Source organism: Chelmon rostratus, chromosome 10 (genome assembly GCF_017976325.1).
Source record: "Chelmon rostratus isolate fCheRos1 chromosome 10, fCheRos1.pri, whole genome shotgun sequence".
Lineage (NCBI taxonomy): Eukaryota > Metazoa > Chordata > Actinopteri > Chaetodontiformes > Chaetodontidae > Chelmon > Chelmon rostratus.
Window position 1 is genome coordinate 22,640,935 of NC_055667.1, and position 22,071 is coordinate 22,663,005.

General features: G+C 46.4%; 1 protein-coding gene across 1 annotated transcript; it reads right to left on the bottom strand.

The window, feature by feature from the left end:
* Positions 1-695: 695 nt before the first annotated feature.
* Positions 696-20,558, bottom strand: nol4la (nucleolar protein 4-like a). The gene is made up of 11 exons (XM_041946237.1): positions 20,217-20,558; positions 10,937-11,092; positions 8,754-8,865; positions 6,936-7,045; positions 3,943-4,084; positions 2,845-3,137; positions 2,563-2,748; positions 1,833-2,021; positions 1,606-1,725; positions 1,272-1,461; positions 696-913 (listed from the first exon to the last, which is right to left on the bottom strand). The coding sequence occupies exons 1-11, from the start codon at positions 20,556-20,558 to the stop codon at positions 696-698; spliced, it is 2,058 nt and encodes a 685-aa protein (XP_041802171.1).
* Positions 20,559-22,071: the final 1,513 nt, after the last annotated feature.

A 22,071-nucleotide genomic window follows, 5' to 3' on the forward strand; every position in this document is an offset into this window, starting at 1 on the left:
TGAAAACGGTCAAACACTGTTTTTCTTCTCTACTTTTTTTTTGTTTTGTGTTTGCGTGTATGTACGCCAGCACGTCCTTTAGTAGCTGTTGAGGTTAACAGGTCTGTGGATTTAGCAGCGATTCATCTATGGAGAAAGCAACGCAGTAGTGAATTTGGAGAGAGTCGTCACTCAGAAATGACTCGACTCACACGGCCCAATCAAATCGCTGTACAGCATATTTTACATTTGCTGAAAGATGGAAACAAGGTAATGACGCTAAATCACTGCTATTTAACCATTAATTTGTCCAAACATGTGCACGAATGGTCACAGCTAATCTAAAGTTAACACCTCTGGTGCTCCCCCCGTGTACCAATGCAGTTTTTCACATAGATCATCGCTTCCTGAGACGAATGGAGGTTGAAGTGGTAAAATGAACTGAATGGGATGAATGGCTACAGATAACAGGGCACTAAGGTCAAAGTGAACCAAATGCATAAATCAACATTTTTCAGCCTGTGATATGTTCCGGCCCGTCCAAATACATAAACATGTGGGAATAAGCAAAGGTAGCATACCTACAGGACCCACTGTGCGCTGCAGTATCACTCGTGTGTTTGTGTCTTTGTATGCAAGTCTGCCCAAATGTGTGTGACTGAGAGCGACAGAGATGGACAGGCCAGGAGGAGGTCTCGCCGCGGCTCGGCCGGGACTCAGTTCTGCTGCAGGATCAGGTTTTCCAGCTCGTCTGCCGAGCGGAGCAGGAAGGCGGCGGACTCCCGGTATCCCGCGATGAGCTGCCTCACCGCCGTGACCTCCGGAGGGCTGAGCTGAGCCGAAGCTCCGCCGCCGCCGCCGCCCTGACCGTGACTGTTGGAGCTGGAGGAGGAGGAGTTTGGGCCGACTGACTTCATACTCAGATCTGTGGGACCTGCAGAAACAACGGTGGTGATTAAAGAAAAACGTACAATATGGGAGGCACATCAGGGTCAGGATGTGTGACAAATCTTTTTTGTGTTGACATATGAAATTATATATTCCAACTATTATGATTATCTAGCTGTACTAAGACAAAGCAATGCCTTGAGCTAGATGCTAGCTTTACTGGTAACATTATTCTAACTTTTGCTAAAAAGTGCCAAACACCAAGTATAGCTGAGGCTGATGGGAATGTGTTTATGGGATAAGATTCAATACACGAGCAGTGCTTTGAATAACCTTTTCTTCCAAATACACAGTGATAAAAAGCCACATTGTTTGGTTGAGCTGGACCGACAGAAGCTCCTCACCATTGGTTTGTGCAGCACCAGAGTTCTGCTGGTTGCTGCCGACTGACCCATATCCCCTCAGGCTGTAGTTGAGGCCTCCATTGGTGTAGAGCTGGTCTTGGGCAAAAGCTGCGCTGGAGATGGAGAACCCTGACGGGGCCACAGAGGCCGGGTCCCTCGAGTTGGGCTTGTCAACAGAGGCGGGCTCATCCTACGAACAATTACATGTTTTCAATTTGGACAGAACATCGCAGTGTATGTTGTGCAGTTTGCCGTTAACGATGCGTGGCAGTCCTAGCACATTCCCGAACCCCTGCTGGGCAGATTCACAAACACCAACTGCCAAGACATTTACCGTCGCTTGGTACACATCGAGCCGCATCCTCTTGGCAGCGTTTCGGGTTTCACTGTCGCAAGCAGCGGCGAGGATGTTCTCAGCCATGGCAGAGGTGAGGTGAGGAGGCGTCGGTCGTATCTGGATACAAGGGTCAGTCAGATTTTAATGAAAGATCATGAGCATGAAATGCTGCTTTTTTCAGATTAAATGACGGCATGTTGGATTTATCTGGGGGGACTCTTTACCTCAAAACCGCCTTTCTTCATGCGGCGGCAGGATTTGAGGTAGGTGCGGATGCGCTTGCGGGAGCGCTCCTGGAACTCTGGGAACTGGCGGCTACAGGACTCGATGATGGCCTGGATCTTCTCCTTGGGCTGTTTGGAGATGGGCACCATCCGGTCCAGATTCTCATCCACGAACAGACGCACAAACATCTGACAGAGACGGAGAGAGAGGGGGGGAGGGGAGAGAGGGGATGTAGAGCAGAAAAATGGAGTGGGGGTGCAGGGTGGAGGGGGAGAGGGGTGTGAGAGTGGAAAACAAAAGAGAGGAAAGGGAAGACGGGATGGGGGAGCGTTTGAGGCAGGGTGGAGGAGGAGAGGATAACGAGGGAGGGGGAGGTGATGAAAACAGGAGCGATGGAAACGGAATCATTGCTCATATTCAGGACAATATTTCTAGCGTTTGCTTATTCGCTCACGTTTGCATTTTTGCAGCTCTACAACTCTGTATGTTTCTGTTGGCCTCAGAAATGGTGGGTTTCATGGAATAAACAGGGAGTGTAGGGTACTTCCTCTTTTGGGTTAGGATATTCAATATTTCTAAGAACAATATCTCCGCATAACAACAATACTGATAATTTAATTTAACAGTGCTGGCTGATATCCATCACCGCTGCAGAGCCGCAGATAAGAACAGCACTGGATTGTATTCTATTTATATGAATTTAATTAAAAAGTCCGACAGGCTACTTACATTGAAGGCTTTGAGTCTCTCAGGGTCCATACCCTCGGCGTCATTGATCTTGTCGCTGTCATCGTGGTCGTCATGATCGTCGTCGTCGTCGTCAATTATCTGTGCCCGACCAGAGGTCAAGTCCTCTGCGCTCATGCTCAGTTCAGTTTTCACAGAGTCATAGCTTCCTGAGCTGTAAGGAGGGGACTAGAAACACAGGGAAACACACAAAAACACTGTTTTTATAGGTTACACAGACAGAGCTGTTTTTGCGTTTCAAATCTGACAAATCAAGTTCTTTACCTTGTTGCCGTACTCTGTTTTGATGGGGTACTTCCTGTTGGGGTCTGCGGGGTAGGAGTTTGGCGGCGAGCTCCCGGCAGGCAGCAGTCTGTCACTCAGATTGACCGGCTGCTGATCCTCTGAGGAGGACGAGGGCGAGGTGGTGCTGAAGTCCAGGGGAGCGCTCAGCCCGTTCTCCGTCGCCTCCCCGTATGGGGCCCCACCATCTGGGGGGTTCCCACCCACAGCCAGCACCTCCGGGGAGGTCAGGGCCGGCAGCCCGTTGGCGCTGCCGCTCTCCGAGGAGTCGTCATCTGAAGTGCAGGGGTGGAGGAACAAGAGGACGGGGCGAAGACGCAGACACAGAGATGAGCGGTGCAGATGTTTGTCATCATTTAGCGTGAATGAGCGTTTGTTTACTACAATAGGAACTATTTCTGTCCTCGGTAACAACAGAGTGGGTGTGTAACTACAGGGGAAGGGGACTTCCTGCCTCATGTTGTGCTTTCTGAAAGTGTTAAGGGAGTGGGTATTGGGGTCAACTGTCAGGATAAATAAAAGTTAGGGCAGAGGGGGAATCTTAGGAGTTTCAACAGTGAGGAAGGAAAGAGATGAGGATGAGGAGGGACTGTGGGGGAAGGGGGCCTTCACTTCCTGGTGTGTGCACATTACAGCTCTTTAACCCAGTTTGTGGCCGTGTACTGATTTCACTCTGATGGTTTCTACACGTGCTCTGTGCGCACCTACAGTCTGTTCATTGGAATAGAGTAATTCTCCCCTCCAATGATGTGCCCTATTTTCTGTCTTTTCTATGGTGGTTCCTAATCTGTGAAGGTTAATATCGGCCTTTGTCCTACTTCTCTAAGCCCTGTACCCTGAGAGAGAGGGGTGCACAATGGATTGGGGCTGCAGTGGTGTCCCACCCCCTGTAAGAGTGGATTTATTTGGATTAGTCCACTAAGAACGAGGCAAGCTGTTTCCTGCATAACACCAGTCTGCACCCTTCCTGAGTTTACCTTCAGTCTCCAGATGTAAATCAAACTGAAACAGACCAAAGATGAATAAAACCACTTCAAACAATAACATCTACTGGTACAAGATGTCTGTTAGATGTCTTACCGTCCTCTTCCTTAACGGTGGCTGTCGGGTTGCTGACTCTCTCTCCATTCGGGGGGCTGGGCTCAGGCACTGGGGGCTGCTCAGCTGCGACCCATGTGGGCTCAGCACTGTTCATGTCCTCGCTGCTCACCGAACTGTCATCCTAAAGGGAGGCAACGGGAGAGACGGAGACTGTGAGAGTGGGCAAGGCCTGGATGGGCAGAGGGAGCGGGCTGAGCGTCGGGAGAAAGACCCTCACACTTTTAACAGCAACTTCTGAGTTTCCCATCCAGCCCGCAAAGATAAAAGAGAGGAGAAGAAGAAGAAACCTTCATCGTGCCGCTGCGCATCTCAGGGTCACACTTTTTTAAGTTCATCTTAAAACAATACTGACGTGTCTTTATGTACACTGAAAGTGGTGGCTGTCCACAACGGGATCCCTCATTAAAGTTCTGTCAGTGATGAGGCACAAAACTAACAGTCTGTTCTGTGTGATGCATTTTAAAATTCAGTTGAAGTGAATAAGGCTTCAGCAGTCTGAGTGGACAAATCAGCTTCCGCTGTTTTTAGTACGAAACTCCCTCTTTGTGCTTCCACAGTGTCTTCATCGTACAAGCCTGATCTGCTTATTCTGAATTTGATGCAGCAACACGTTTCATACAAGTTGGTTCAGGAGCAACTAAAGACTGGGAAAGATGTGGAACGCTCCAAACACACCTGTTTGGATCATTCCACAGGTAAACAGGTTGATTGGTAACAGGTGATCAATATGATTGGGTATGAAAGGAGCATCCTGGAAAGTCTCACTCGTTCACAAGCAAGGCTGGAGCAACGTTCACCACTTTGTCAACACATGATTGTATAGCAGGCCTGTTCAAACTATTCTATAAAATCACAGGTCACCTAAATATCAGCTGAGGGCTGAGATCAGCTCATTAAATGAGTCCAGCCTGGTGTGCTCCTCTTTGGTTTGAGCGAAAACCTGCAACCACACGGCCCTTTATGGAATAGTTTGGACATACCTGGTATAAAGGATATTACTACATGGGCTCAGACTGAAATGACTCAATTTTGTTTTTATGAATATTTTACATGGAGTGTCGACTTTTTTGACATCAGGGTTGCAGCTTTAGCTGAACTTTAATTGCAAACAAGAAGGATTTTGTCTCCTATCACTTACATTGAAATTGCATTAGGAAGCCAGCATGGACAGCAGGAACATCTACAGCAACCATTAAGGCTTTCAATGCAAAATTTATGACTTGAAAAAAAAAAAGCGAACCTACCCTTTAATGGGATTTTCTTGATTTTACTTGTGATAAAACATGCAGGATTCTGACAGCAGAAAAATAATAGCAAACACAGGAGCCTCCCTGTTAAGTAATGTGTTTCTTGGAGCGCTGCTATTTTTAACTCTGTTACGTAGAGACCCTAAAGATGCTTGTTGTAGCGTAACAGAAGTATGAGTAAACCACGGGGGTAAGGATTAGCAAAGGAGGGCGGAATAATCTCACCAACTATTCACAGGCTGAGCTCCGGCTTCAAACTACAGAAATTATACCATCTGCCGAGCGGCCGCGAACACATTTCAGACCAGTGCTGAACTTCACAGAGCCACACAGGCCGGTTCGCTTCACGCTAACATGACGGTGACTTCTCTTTGCCGCCGTCATGTGTCAGCTGGCAGAAGAGGGCAAAACGACCACGACTGTGTGGTGGAAACAGAGCAGAAATACATCTCGTCATCTCATCATCCCCCCGCACGAGCACACAAATAGGCCTAAACTCTTGGGAATATGCATCCGTCCCTCTGTAAGGGCTTTTGAGGGGGACCAAAATGCTCAGTGACAGCTCCATTAGGTACCAAGTGAGCATTAAAGACAGAGACAGAGAGAAAAGGAAAGAGTCCCGAATTACACTTTCTAAGTAGCAGGAAATGTAGCATCATTAATGTCTATGTTTCAGGAAAGCATGGATGAAATAAGTTTACTTTTTAAAACTGAGACCAGGTGCATCACTCAATAGAGATCACAAAGAGTTAGAATCTTTCAGTAGTTTTTGATATTTTATTATTATATTATTATTTATTCATTCACGAGTCACAGTCCTGTTTTAGTGGTGCTTTTATAACCAGACCTGCATCTCATCTAAATGACCAAACTTAGGCGTGTGACAGTGAGAGCGTTTGGTAAAAAGCATAGAAAGCAGATCTGAGGCATGTGTTTTAATCTTCCCTTTTTTGAGCAGAATGTACGTTGTTTGCTTGTTTACCACCAAACAGAAAGTTCTGCAGAACACCATGCAAACAGCTGAGAAGTGACAACAGACACGTCCTCAAATGTTCTGCTTCTGTCAACAGAACAAACCTGCTGCTTTGAGCCGCTCTCTAAACCAGCGCGGCAGAGATATGGAACAAATCACGACAAGTCTCCTACAACGCTGAAATAACCCTCAGTGATGGTTAATTATTAAATTATCGGCCTGCTCATTCTCAGTCTGCACACAGATGCGACCAACAGCCTGAGCATTTGTTAATTTGTACTCACCCACAAATCACAGTCTGGGTCATTGTTCCGGATAATCCTAATTATGCGTGAGTGAGGTCGACATTATCATCATCAAGTACCGCTCCCTGCACTTTAGTGACAGTGGTTTGTGAGTGTTTCTGTCACAGCCACACATGGGAGGGGTCTGGCACATGACGTCACTCTGCACAGGAGATTTACTAATCCTCCTCATTTCACACTGAGCTCCTCCTCCCAGCACGAGGACTGTGCTGGTTCTTTAAGACCGAATTAAAAGTTAAGAGGAAGGGCGGCTTTTCCTTTCTCCCAGCAGCCTCAATGAGACGAGGAGGAAAATAACCAGAGGATCTGTGCAGTCAATACAAATACAATTATGGTGAAAAGGAGATCTTAACAGTGGCTGACTTTCTATCAATCCAGCTGGACACCTTGTATCTACGCCCACAATTCCCAAACGTTCACAGCCCCCTTGCAGGGAGAGGTACTCACCCTCTCTGTGGCAGTCATGCACTGCAGTTTCATTTGCTTCAGGTAGGTGGCAGTAAGAGGCATGTTGTAGTCAATGAGGTCCGGGACCAGGGAGGTTGGTCTGTCATTTTCTGACAAAGAAAGCAAAAAACACACCGATTACAAAAGACACATGTCCGAAACACAAACACTGAATGATGAAGCAAGCAGATGAAGTTTATTCAAGCGATTTAGTACATTTTGAGATGCTTTATTTTACTTGAGTATTAGATTAATATATAATATTAATGTAACACTGACAGGAGCCATTCTGCAAGATGAGCACTTGTGATACTTTAAGGCCATTGAGTAGCTAATGTGTTTACTTAAGTTGAATTTTAAGTGTATGACTTTTACTTAGCATGAAGCACTTTTATAGTGTTTTATTGATATTTTACTAAAAAATGATTTGAATACTTCTTTCACCACTGCAGAGCAGCCGATCAAAATCCACCTGTAGAATTATTCTGTAAACAGAGATTTGATTTTCTTAAATTAACTGTGTAGAAAGATGCATGAAAAAATAAGCCCCTGTACAATGTTAAATAATGATAATAATTAGAATAATATAAGTATATAATGCTGTAATTGTTATTTACACTGGGTCAGACCAGATTCCACAGTGATTTTATAACTGTATTTGTGAAGTTCTGAAGCCCCCTCAGACAAAATCGAGACAACTGTGTTGCCCCTCACCACAGTACTTTTAACTGACTGCATTATAAGCATGCTGAAAAATGTACCCATCTTTATACAAACTATTACTGAATTGCTTTGTACTGAAGAAACTCAGTTTCTCAGGCAAGTTCTGAAGTTAGAAGGAGCAGCTTTTTTCTCTGATTTCTAAGTGGATTTATGGGCCTTTATTCACAAAGTGCATCACATAAAATCATTTCCGAGAGAACGTGTGAGTCACACTGAATTAAAAAAATATGTGTACCGTGTCAGTGGTTTCAGGTTCGACTGTATATTACTCTGAAAATGAGTGCAATTTTGATGCAAATTGCAGACCAAACTGTAATAAGATATTTTCTCTGGTTTTTAGAGCACTGGCAGGCGCACAGTCTAGTGCTCAAGACTAACTATAAGTATTAAGATTAGTAATCAAACTGGATAGTGCACATATAGATACAGCACCAACATATTTAATTTTCTTTACTGAATCCCCCTGTAAAGAAGCTCTGGAAGCTAATCATACAGACACATTCCTGAGTGAGGCAGAATTGCCTCGGCCGTATCTCACACCTGAAATCAAACAATGTGGCTGAGCGCAGTCTGCACTCTCCACACCGGCCACTAGAGGGATTCTGTGGTCTTTTTACTGGGTCCACACAACCCCAGAGATGTGGTCCTCTTGAGTCTTTGTTACATCATGTTGGTGATGGATATACACAATGTGTTTTATTAATGAGGGTTCGATTCAAAAACTCTTCAAAGTACAAACACCTAAGATCATATCGGCTCGTATTTAGTGTCTGACAGGACAATAGAGGACTTACCGTGTCTGTCATTCAGATGTCAACCAAAAACTGAACACCTCTACCTTATGTGACAAAACAAATTTCTATGAATCTCATGATGAAATTATCATACAACAATCACGTCTGGCTGCTCTAGTAGGAGATTGATTTCTACCATCTCAGCGTGCATTGCTACGTAGCAATTAAACCTTTATCCATGACAGTTTGTGAAAGGATCTGAGAATTATCCACTCTTAAAGGTTGATCTCAAAAATAGTATATCAGTTAATGATGTCTGCAGAATTAGCGAGCCATCCACGGGTCAGATGTGTGCCGTTACCTTTGAACTCTGCAGTGCTGGGGTTGATGTGCATCCTCTTCTGACACTCTCCACAGCTCATTAGGAACCGAGTCACCGCCTCTCTGGGCAAGAAGGCGTAGGTCTCTGCTATCTGTGCCGGGGGAGTGAGCAGAGGAGACTGGGTTATGGCAAAAAAAAAAAAAATGGCAGCAGATATGGCTCAGGCTGCGGCTGAGCACAAAATGTGTGCAGGTGTTTTTTTTTTTTTTTTTGTACCGTGCATGTGTGAAAGTTTGGGGTCAGTGATTATGTGTTATCTCGATGTGGCATGAGAAGGAATCCTCCCTCTGGGCGATCTCTCTTGCCGTCGGATGGCCTAATTCCAGCTGCAGCCCTCTGCATTTTTCTGCTTTGATACCCTAAAACACAAGTGGTGTTTGTCATCTTTTTCCTTTCTCTTCCTGCTCTCTCAGGTGCAGCCGACTCATATCTCCGCCTCTCTCTCATGCTCAGCCTTCCTCCTCTGTTTGTCTCCACTGCTATGCCAGCCTCCCCTCCTCACCCCCCTCCGGCGTTTCCCTGTAAAATGCGACCTTCACGTGACCATGGAGAGGCAGCAGGGGTGCCCACCCCTACCGGCCCACCACCATCCCCACTGCCACAGCTCCCCATCCCCTTTGCCCCCACCCCTTCTGGCCCCTTGAGGCAGCTGAGAGGGAAAGGCCACCCAGAGGAGCGTGCACCTCCCAGAAGGCCACAGTGACAGTTCCATATTATGCCCTGCCCCAGTGATGCTGCCTCCTCAAAAGGGTACACTCTATGAGACATGACAGGACCTCTCTACAGGGCAGGAGGAATTGGCTCTATGATTTTTTTTTTTTTTTAATCCTGGGGGGCGGGAGGGAGGAGAGGAGGGGTACCAAAGTCCTGCTAAGCCCCCCCAACACTCATGAAAGCTGCATACAAAGCCCCTTGTTTTGTCAGGACACCACACCCGGCCCGAGACCACACCTCAATTTGCAGTGTAAACTCCTTTGTTCCAGAGGCATCCACGACTACTTTGTTTTCCTGGTAAAGGTGCTCAGTGGTTCCCTTGGTAACTCCTGATGCTAAAAATGATATATTATGTTGTCAGAGCTACGAAGTATAGCCTATTGTCTTTCACAGAAAAGGATGTCGGCGGTGTCTAGGTGTTTAGCAAGCCCTTAGTCAGGGGAGCTTGGACGTCTTGGCCCATTGAAAAGAATCCTGACCTCCCTCTGGGCCCACGCTTTTTTTCCAAATAAAATAATCCTGCAGTGATTTTCTTAACTCACTTATCACACAAAGGAAAAAGAGAGGTTTAAAAAACAGTTTTAAAAAATGTTTTCACTGATGCAAGGTCATTGTCTGGCAAACACCCACGCAGCAAAAAGCAGACTCTATATCGAAGTACTGGGCAATTTGAAACTTTGACCAGCTGGTGGCGCTAAATTCAGAGGATCACCAGTCCTCTGGGGGTCACGAATATCTGTAAAAAGTTCATGGGAGATTAGATCATTTATTTGGAGATAATATATCATGTGATCTTGTAATTGTAGGTGGAGCTCTAATTTGTTGCTAGCTGCTAGCTTTCATGTTCCCCCTAGAAATAATATTAATAACTTTGACTAAACTTTAGTGAAATGTCAGATCAAAGTTTAAATTTGTTTGTCCGGTTTTTAGTTTATGAGTAAATACTTCCAAAAGTAACAGTATTTCCATCAGCCTTAGCTGTAGGCCGGCTATTTAGTGCTAATCAGCAAATGTTAGCATGCTAAGGTGGTAAACATTGCAAACATTACACTTAGCGAACATCAGCATGCTAGCTGGATAGCTGATTGTCATTTTGAGCATGCTAGCATGTTGACATCAGCATTTAGCTCAAAGCGTTGCTATCCCAAAGTACAGCCTCATGGAGCTGTTAGCATGGCTGCAGACTCTTTTATACAGTGCTGCCTGTTTATCGTTTTCTTGACCTTGTAAGTCAGACAAAGAAAAAGGTTTTGGATCTTCTAAATTTCTATGTGTGCTTTTTATTTGGATCCCATTTTGTGTGATGCACCACTAGCAACAGCCCTGCCAAAGGTATAGATATGTATGAAACTGCAGAGGCAAGAGGGTAATGTTTATTAGTATTAAGAGATACTGAAGTGCTAGCGAGGTTAGCTGCAGCCTGCAGGTGCCTGGCTGGATTTACCCACCGCTTTGTAGGTCTTCTTCTGGCCTGCATGTTTGGGCGCCCTGCCAGGGTCGGCGCCCATCTCCACATGCATGGCATAGATGATGTCAAAGAAGTCTTCCACCACAGCCACACGCTTCAGGGAGGAGTTGTCTTGGGCCGAACTCCCATCTGAACACTGAAACACAGATGTAGACTGGAGTTTAGTTTGATGTCCGGCCTCAGGCTTGCAGAGATGGCATGTGTGCATCATCTACAGTGGAGGATCTCTGATATTATGGCTGCAAATGGAGATTCATGCATCCAAGGCACATGAGTCATGGGTCATGTGGTTACAGACGGTCATGCACAAGGTGTCCTGACCGACACCAAGAATGAAACTTGAAACAGCACCCCTTTCTTTCTCCAGCTCTCCTCCAGCATTCTGTCCTGAGATTTCTCTTTTAGGTGGAGAAGTCTCGACCCGGCCATCGCCTCATCTTTGCCATGTTTAAAAATAACACCACAGACTCTGTACAGGACCGACAGTCCCTCCTCCCACCACCTCTGGCGCCCGTGCTGCTGACCCTGTCGCCATAGAAACTGCCACTGATTTCTCCCGGGCAGGTGTGCTGGGCAAAGGGTCACGTGACACGCCATGCAAGTGGGATCGCCAGGACAACGGCCTCCATCCGCAGCACCACATGGGGCTTTCCTCTCCTTTCTGCCTCCATTTTTTCCTCTGAGTTAACTCTCTCATTCCCTCTTCTGATCTTATCTTTTTATTTCTGCACCTGCTGATACTTTAAAGTGCGCAAGTAACCATAAAAATGGTGAATAAATGGTTAAAAGGGTAAAAAAAAAAGTAACTAATAGATATATCACCACAAAGCTTCCTCATTTGATTACTTACATTAATTCTTTTTTATGTGAAAGGTTTTCGGAAATTTTATATTTAAATAGCCAAATAAAGCATTATGCATTAAATATGCACTAATTTGCATCGTTTTCCAGAGCAGAAACCCAAACATTGGATAAAGCCGCATTTAAATATCTATATAAAAATGATTATATCTCTTTTTCTCACTCCATAAAGAAAAAAAGACAATTTGGTGTATGAAAGTGCTGCTGAAGTGGACATTTCCAGCTCAGAGTATGAGAAAAAAAAGAAGAAAATGGCCTTTACAGTAAAAAAAAAGTTCACACAGACCCTACAGGTGAACAAGGTAAAAATAGATATCACCATGAAACTTCCTCAGTCGATTTACTTAAAGCCAATTATGTTTTCTAAAATTTCATGTTTAACTATGCGAATGATTTGCTTTCTATAAATATGTGGTAATTTGCATAGATGTCTAGAACAGAAATATAAAACTAAAACAAACACTTAAATGTGTATTTTGGATGTTTTCATTCCACTAATCTGAAACAAGACATGTTAATGAAGAAAAATTGCCCAAAGTCTCAAAATTGAACAATGCACCTGTTTTCACCTGTAGTACCTGCCCTTAATTAGTTTTTTTTTTTTAATGGGTCCACCTCCTCCACGCAGATATGAGACAAGCTCTGACATTTTCTGGAGATTGGGTTCCGGGTGGGGAGTGATCTTTTCTTGTTTGAGTGAGAGGAGGGTCCCGAGTTCAAAAAGTTGTCCCCCTGGCATTGAGGAATCACACTTTTTTCCCCTCCCTCCTCTCCTTGACATTTCTGCACACTTCCTGGGATCTGACATTTCATTTTCTCCTTTTCCCTCAACTGCGTCCTCCCTCCTGCCTCCGCGGTTCCATCCCCTACCACCGTCCCGTCTTCCTCTCTTTCTTCCTTTCATTCTTTCCCCCCCTCCTCTCTCTCCTTGCTCCTGCTCTCCCAAGTGCGAGGTAATGATCGTTGCCATGGCAACTAAAACCAGCTCACAGAGCGGGTTTGTTTTAATCCGGCCCTCTCTCCCTCTCTCTCTCTCCCTCTCTCTTTCTAGCCACTCTCCCCTGTCAGCATGGGCTAAATGTAATGATAATAAATGAAATAATAGTGCTCCTCCACCTCATCATCACAGCTGTAATCTATCGCACTTGGAGGTATCATCATCATTCCCCTGGTGACATCACCGCCGCCGCCGCCACCGCTGCCGCTGCTTCATGGGACAATGGTGTCAGGTCCATTCACGCTGGATTTAGATAATCTCATACAACTGTGGGGTGTGCAGTGCACCCACACCGCGGCTGCATCCTCCACTGAATTCTACCCCAACAAAATATCCAACATACACACCGGATATTCTGCAGGGGATGTGTTCTCTGACCTGAAACCCAGCAGAAAAACACACACATACATAATATGGCAGCCTGCCTGTGTCAGACCCAGTGGTGAGCTTGGCTAATACTGCTGAAGTCTCAATCTAAGACCAGTACCTGCAACGCTTTTGTGAAGGGCTGCAACTGTTATTTTCATGATTGATTATTTTCTCGATCAATGTCAGAAAACTGGACACAAACGCAATTTCCTGGGTGATGTCTTTTTGTCCGAAAAACAGTCCAAAACCAAAATCAGTTTGCAATGATATAAAAACAGAGAAAAACAGCAAATCGTCACATGTAAGAAGCTGGAGCCGAGGATTGTTTTGCGTTTTTGCTTGAAAAACGACTGAGTTGATCAAAAAAAGAACTGCTGATTATTTTCCGATTCAATTAATCTAGCTCTACTTTTATGTGCTTCCACTCCTCAAGTAAGAACTTGCAGACACGAGCCGCCACACAGTCCTGCTACCTGAAGGCTTCTTGGGCTCCTCTGCACCGATAAGCGCTTTAGTTTCCAAACACAAGTCAACAGGGAGTTAAACATTCACCTCTGAACACAACATGCTATGAGTGTGCGTAGTAGTGCATGCCATGTGTGTTTAAGTGCAGTACATGTTTACTGGGCGGACCTTGTAGCCGAAGCATCTCAGAGGAGAACAGCTGTTGAACAGCGCTGTAGATATTTGGTCTCATCAGCAGCATGCCGTTTTAAAGAGCAAAGGAGGCATGTCAGCATCCCTAATCGCCAACAACACCGCAAAACTCTCGCCCTCCTTCTTCTCCTTTCCTCCTTCGCTCTATCCTTCTAATCCTGTAGGACTTTGCTCACCCCCAGCCACTGTACAACCAGCCCCCATCCCCTGCGCGCTCTCCCTGTCCCGCACCAAACCGCTCTGTTGCTAGGAGACTGGAGGGGTTGAGTCGGCTGCCCCCACCCCCGCTGGCAGTCTCACACACACACACACACACTGTAGCAGAGAGTCGCTGAGGGGAGAGAGGAGCAGTCCTGCACACAGGCAGGTCAGGAGGAGGCGGGGGTGGAGGGAGGGTGGAGGGGGTTCACGGGAAGCAGCTGGGTCACAAAGACAGGCCGGCAGAGATAGAGGAGATGCACCACACGAGAAATTAGCTCCATGGGTGAACGCATAAACACTTGCGAAAATCTCAATTTAGCTTTGCACTCAACTTTAAAAGTCAAGGTGCGGCACACACGTGAAGGTGGTGTTTCATTTTGTAAGGCGGCTGCACAATAAGTAGCTTAAGTTGTGGCAGCAGTGATGTGTGCTCAGGTACTTTCTCTGTGTGTGCGTGCGTGTGTGTGTATGTGTGTGCACCCAGCGAGTAAAGATGGCTGTGTCAACAGCACTCATGACTCAGATTATCTCACTGCAGATGTGACAACAGGTCATCTTTTAAAGCCCCATCTCCCCTCTGTAAATCTATCAACTGGCTAATGGACACGTAAATGGAACAATCCTTGTTTCTTGCGTTTGTGTGTGTGTGTGTGTGCCTGTGTGTGCGTGTGCATGTGTATTACTCATGTTGTGGGGACATAAATCTGTTTACACACTCACATTGCGGGGACAAAGCACCCATAAGGTAAATCATTAAATCGTAGTGTGAAGACTCGCGTTTAGGATAAGATTTAGTCAAGTCTCCAGGAAAAGAATGGGAGTCTATGTAATGTCCCCTTAAAGTGTAGAAAACACAGCTCTGTGTGTGTGTGTGTGTGTGTGTGTGTGTGTGTGTGTGTGTGTGTGTGTGTGCTCCAAGGGGAACATAGTGCAAGATAAAAGTAAATACCACAGAAAAACTGTGATAAAACAGACTATTAACCTCTACAAATCTCTTTTTCATAAATCCCGTCTCCTTCTCTTTCTTTCCACCGTCCTCCTCCTCTCTCCTCTCTGCCTCAATTATAAAACCCTTGTCATTAAATCCACATTAGGTGCTCTGAGCTCTACACCTCTGTCCGATGTCTGTGTGTGTGTGTGTGTGTGTGTGTGTGTTTCTTTCTCGGCTGCTCCCATGATGAACATTAGTTGATAGAGTGTGTGACATCCCCAATATCCCACCGAGCCAGAGACACAGACGGTCCCACCGGCCCTGCAGACTGGCACTGTTGACGTTCCAGTCGCTGACTAAAAATGGTATGTAAATGACTCGCACATACATCATCACATCCCAGAGTCCATTTCACCATTTTCAGGCTATTATCACACTGTCCCACTTCGTTAAATGTTGGCCTTGCGAAGGTATTAAAAATGACAGTAGCGGTGTGGTAGGAAGATTATTGCCGTCTTACAGACTCTCTGTGTGTGCGCGAGTGTGTGTGCGTGTGTGCGTGGAGCAGAACTCAGACTATCTCCCACACAGGGGGGAGGCCCCCGGGCCAGTTAAAAATGGTGTTAATTTCTCCTCCTATGGGAAAGCAAAGAACGGTCTCTCCATGGCAACAGAGAGGGTGCTGAAGGGAGGAAACACAGAGCATGCGATCAGCGACCCCCTCTTTGTACGAGCACACGCACACATACACAGAACTGCCACATACGTGCAGGGACGGATGGATTTCATCACCCACACTTCCACAGTAACGGCTGAAATGAACACACATTGACATAAATTCATTTCTTTATGAATCCCAGCTTGACTCCCGTTTAACAAAGAGATGTAGCCTCAAACAGACACGTCTCCACCTTTAAGCCACTTGACGCAAAAGTCAATCACCGCCACACATGCACAGGTAAATCCTGCTCTAGTCCATCTGTGGCTGATGACGAAGGAGACGCTTCTTTTTTTTGGAGGGGGGTGGCGAGCAGTTGAACCCATGAGTGTGAGCCCATGTGTTGCCTCTAATAAGCACTGCCAGAGAGGGTTGAAGCAAAAAAAACACACACCGGACAAAAGCAGTGGAGAACCTCTATGCAAAAATGGCATTAATGCAAATGCTGTTGAATAATAGGGCCAGTATTCTTTTGACTCTGTGGCCCTTCCACAAAAGAGGAGCTCTCAGGGGAAATGTGGACTAATTAATCAGATAATAATGATGATGTTCCTCTTCCCGGCTGACGGTGAGGCACAAACATTTAGGGCCCGTTTTCCAAGGCACAGATTATGAATAGCGGTTTCTGGTTTACAGACCTTTATTTTGTAAATTGACAGCATGATTAAACCCTGTATTCTGAAAACATTTTTCGGTGGCAGTGCTGTTTAATTCCATCCTGTCCTGTCACTTTCCGGCTGCAACTAACCATCATATTCATCGTCGATTAATCTCTTGATTATTCTCAATGAATCTGTGAATCTTTCTGTTGATAAAATGTCAAAAATGTACTGAAAAATGCCCATTACAACTTCACCGTCTTAAAATTTCTAAGTTTATCAAAACCAAAAGATATTCAGGTTGTTACCCTATAAGACAAAGAAAAGCAGCAAATCCTCTCGTTTGAGAAGCTGGAACGAGAAAAGGTTTTTGCTTGAAAAAATGCCTGAAATGATGATTTTATTTTTCAAAATAGTTGCAATAAGTGCTGAAACGAGTAGCCGACTTATCAATTAGTTGATCGCCAGAAAATAATCTGCACCTATTTTGATTAATGATCAATTGTTTTAAGTCATTTTTTTTAGTCTTAAATGCTAAACTGTTCTGGTTCTGGCTTCTTAAAATGTGAATATTTTCTGGTCTTTGTCTTTTGTGAGTGTTAACTGAATGTCTTTGGACAAAACAACAACATCAACCTGAGCTTTGTGTGATGGACATTTCCATGGAAATGATTAGTTAGTTGCAGCCTGCCACTTCATTTTTTTTGTGGATCAACTGTTAATTGTTTCCACTTTTGGATTTTGGTCTGACAGATTGTAAATAAAGGTTTTGGGACTATATATTATATGAGTTAAAAAATAAGGCGTTACACAAGCTGATGTTGATTATGGCCTCACGTGCAGCAGCACGATTCAACTTTAAAGCATCATGATAGGACTGTTACAGGTATATATATATGTGTGTGTGTGTGTGTGTGTGCGTGCGTGTGTGCATGAGAGCATGTCCACCAAAACCTGGTTGTGAGAGATGAACAGAGATATTTACAGATTTCTGTTGGCATGGCAACAAAAAGCAACAGCTCGCAGTACTTCAAATTTTTCAGTACAATGCTCGTGTCAGCCGAAAGGAAATGCACAGGGTGTTTAAGCGTTTCTTTTGAAACACGCTGCCCTCTGACTCCCTTCGTCTCAGGAAAGTCTTGTGCTCACACTGTGCAATTCTGCGGTGCATCTCTGTGTCTGTTTCTGGTCCTATCCCCCTCCTCCTCCGTAGCGTCCTCTAATCAGGACATAATGAGAGCTAAACGAGGTTGCATCTCCACACTGAGGGCTGCTGGATTCGCTGAGCACTGCGAGGGCTCTGAGTTGTGCAGAAACAGGGCGAGACGACACGGGCTGGAGGACAGGGATGGCCAGAAAGCACAGAAAGGAAATAATTCTGTGTCCGGCTTGAAAAGAAGGCATCTGCACTGAGTCTGTGCTACTGTGCCCTGCCTTTCTGTCCCGTCACACACTGAAGCCGCCTTGTATGCTTCAGCTGACACATAGAAGAGACCTCCTCTGTCTGCACATCAGCCACCATCCATCCCTACCCCCACCCAGCCTCCCGTCATTTAGCCCCTTGCCTGCCCCCATACAGAAACTTGGCACACCCTGGGAGCAGCTGCAGCGGGGCTTCCAATGCTCGAGCTCCAGAGACACGCCCCCGGCCCTGCAGCCGTACGAGGAGGCAGTGACCATTGTGTGTGCGTGCTCGTACGTCTGCTCGTGTGTGTGTCACTTTTCCACTGGCCCACGACAGCCTATTTATATAGCCCACGAACGCTGAATCAAAAACCATGCTTTCTAATAGTCACGTGCATATAAATCGGCCGATTTGTGGCTTCTGACTCATCGTTAGAAGCAGCTTGTGTTGGATGATGTTTTGTTTGTTGTTTAAATTTCCCAAGTGCAGCAGAGTCAGGGGGAGGTTTCCCCCATGCCTTATGATATTAGCTACAAAGCGTGTGCACTCCTCTCCAATAAACAGCGAGCTACACTTCCTCAGTGAGACTTCGCCTTTTCCAGCCTCTCTGATGGCTTAACCAAACCTCAGAGAATTATTTCAGCCCGGCCGTTGTTGGGCCTCTCAGAGAAATCAGGCTGACCTGGAGAATGTTGCATTGATACACAGAAGACATATCAGAAAGCGTCTCAGAAAGAACTGACGACAGCCACAGACAGAAGCTAATCAACAACACATTTCAGACACCATCTGCACCTGCAGCGACAGCTCACACCTGCCCTCTTGCCCAGAGGGGAACATAATATTGAGTGAAGATTAGAGGAGTTTTGTAAAGGCAGTCTGCCTAAATATAAATTGTGCATTCACACAGGTATAACACCTGTGGAGGGATCAGTGCCATTCAACCAAAATCAAAGGACTCAGCCTCTAATCGGTGCCAATATCTCCTCTAGTTTGTTAACAGAAAATGTGTTTCTGCTCTTTGAGGTCCAGAGAGACTCTGTCCCAGCAGGGCGGGCGGTGGTGGTGGTGGTGGTGGGGGGGGGGGGGGGGATTACTCCCTGAAGGCTCTCATTTAAAATGGTGGTTGTCTCCTTGCTGGCACAGCAGGCCCGAACACCATACAGAGACATGGGCTCGCGTGCACCTACGCACGCGCACAGAAAGAGAGCCACTGGGGAACCGCTGACAGTTCGCCGTGTACATGTTTATCTTGGCAAGCCGTCAAAAAAAAAGAAGAACGTGCGGTTTAAGACTTGATATACGTCCAGCCTCAGTAACGTGCAGCGGGACGTGTGGTGACCGGACTTCCATCACAGCCCATCATCCACAGACGTGCACAAGTGAAGTCTGAGCACTAACTGTGGGCGTATGTCGCTATCAGTCCCGTGCAGACCCTTTTGTTTCCGCCACAGCCCCTCACGTGGTCACCAATTACGCACAGCTGCCGCCCTCCATCAAATGTACAAATACGTTTTCAAATGTTCCTCTCGCAAAGGCATTCTTAAACGGGGCTACGGAGCTAAATGTCGGAAGGCACACAATAAAATGCGGCAGAGGCAGACTATCCTGGACTACACAGGTGTTGCCAGAGCAACGAGTGCCTGCGAGCCGATCCGCATCCTTCCCAGGACAATGAAAAGTGGGGTACAAACACTGAGACTCAGCCCGGCTGCCACACAATCATATTTCCATTAAAAAGACAGATATTCGAGCATTTCTGGGCCCCATATTTACTCTGTGAAAGGAAGATAGATGAGCCTTGCCGACGCACGGACACAGTCCGTGTGGCTCGGTTTAGATGGGACAGTGAGTGCGCGTGTCTGTGGTGAATCGCTGACAATCAAACCTGCTGAGCCAACCCCACAGCAGGAAGGTGAATGTGACATCTTCTAAGTTGGCGTTAATACCCTCTACCCCCCCTCCCGCAAGGAGCACACCGGAGTGCCCTGACATATCCGACACACGAACATGCCGTTGCATCCTCGCGCGCGCGCGCTCACAGCCTCACCACATCGGGCTACACGAGACCCGAACAGCACGGTTCAAACTAAATGTTGTCAATAGTCAATTATCTCGTGCTTTGCGGCCGGCAGCGTGCCGCTGACAGGACTTCAACCTCACTGGCGAGATGGCTATGCATGATAGCCTACCTTTTACAATTGCGATTGCCAGGAGGCACCGGCGTTGCTATGGCAGCAAGGGATGAGAGTAGGGCTGCTCTGGTTGGGATGTGGACAAAGTGAAGCTTCATGAGGGAAGGCGAGGGCGAGCCGGGACGACGAGACAGTACAAGTAGTCGTTTTATTCATGTGGCAGATGCATGTGTGCAGCCTGAAATCATGACAACTTATAGGCGGCAACGGGACATCTCGTGCGCGTGTACACGCACGTTCTCTCTCTGGCACGCGTACACATACATATACACACACACACACTAGCGCGCGCACACACACACACGCACACACAAACACACACTTTACCGTTGACTTGACCGGGACATATAGAACGGGTTTTCCTGGGGCTCCTTTCTTGTTGTGCTCTCCCAAAACGTTGGTCCCGACCTGAAATCCTTTAGACTTCACCCAAAATTTGAATTTGGCGTTGATGTGGCTGTTGTCGATATAAACGCCATCCGACTCGTCGTTCTGCAACAGTGTCTGCATGATTTTGTTATATTTTCGCCGGGTGACGGTCTTTGTTTTACCGGAGTCTCCATAAGTCCGGAGACACCAGTCCTGAAATTCACTGAACATCTCCGCCTCCAACACGACCGGACTCCGGCTCCTTTTGGGCGCATCCACGCACGCCTTTTTCGTTGCCATCGCGCTCCCTCTCTCCCTCTGTCTGAACCCGTTCAAACAGCCCAGGCTAATAAAGAAAAGACTTGCACGGGTTGATCCTCCTCCTTTGGTCCCCGCTGTCCCGCGTGTCCAGGAGGCTTGGTTCAGGTTTTGGGACGCTACCTCCCTGTGGTTTCCCAGCAAAAGTGGCCCGGACAGTCGCACACCTGTTTGCAGAGGAGCAGTGCTGTCCCGAACCGCAGCGGTGAAAAATGTCACTTCCTCACATCATCCGCCGAGGAGCAGAGAGGGGGGCTGTCCTACAGCAGCTACGCTGAGCGGGTATCTCCCACCTGTGCGTAAAACGCTCTTCACTAAAGGGTAGGCTGGAAAAAAACCCACAGTCCTCGCTAAACAACAAAGAACACAGACAAAAGCGTGGAAACAACCGTCGCTCTCAGTTCCTATCGACCTACTTTCTAACAGACAACACTATTTTCGGATGCGGGTTGCTCAACCCTGAACAGAAGCGCAAAGATGCTCACGATGTGCTCCTGTACGGCCACATATCCGATCAACATGCGCCACCTGGGATTGTCTCTGCTCCTCACACCTGTTTGAATGCGATTCGCGCTTGCACTGTGAGCTCTTTCTATCCCGTGAGAAACACACTCACATCTGCATTGCACTGCTAACTGGCTTAATTCGCAGCAAACGCCTGCGGTGTACAAGTAGCGTTATGTTGCCCAGGCGCAGGGAGAAAATGTCCGATTTGGAGACGTGGAAGGTGAGAGAGGGTGGGGGCAGAATTTATATGATACTGTCTGAAGAACGTGCTAGAAAACACTGATAACACAATTTCGCTTGAAATAGGAGGGACTTTTTTGCAGATATACGGGGGGCAGTGATGTATAGACCAATAAAATGTGGGTAAAATCTCCTCACATGGCCATTTCATCCACCTTTTGTGACCCACAGCTGCGATTTTGGTGCTTTTGTGAGAAAAGACTCTCCTGTTAAAAAAGACTGCACTCTGTGAACAAAGCAGAGTTTAACAAAGAGTTTGCATGTGTTCAGAAACCAGAGATTTAAGAAGAAGGAGTACTTCTTGAGTTGATTTAAAGTCTCAATATTACCACATTTGTCCCGTTAGAAATAAAAAATAAAAATTAATAAAACAAAGCATTTTCATTTCCACTCAGTTTCATATATAAGGACAAGTGAAGGAAAAACTGTACATATTTAGGATTTGTATTTGTGTCCGATGTGCAGTTTTCTGCCTGTGTGGTGTCGTGCTCTCATTTTGTGTGTGTGTGTGTGTGTGTGTGTGTGTGTGTGTGTGTGTGTGTGTGTGTGTGTGTGACTCCTCCTGGCCTGTGCATTACAGGCCCATGCTGGCGGTGGTGACTGCTGCTGTTGCCATGACAGCAGCGCAGCAGTGTCTCCGGCCGTGCAGAGGGTGAGTGGGATGCCCCGTCCTCATCTCTCCATCCTGACTCAGACAACGGCATGCTGGACAAAAAAGCCCCACCCCGACGAACAGCTCAACACTCGT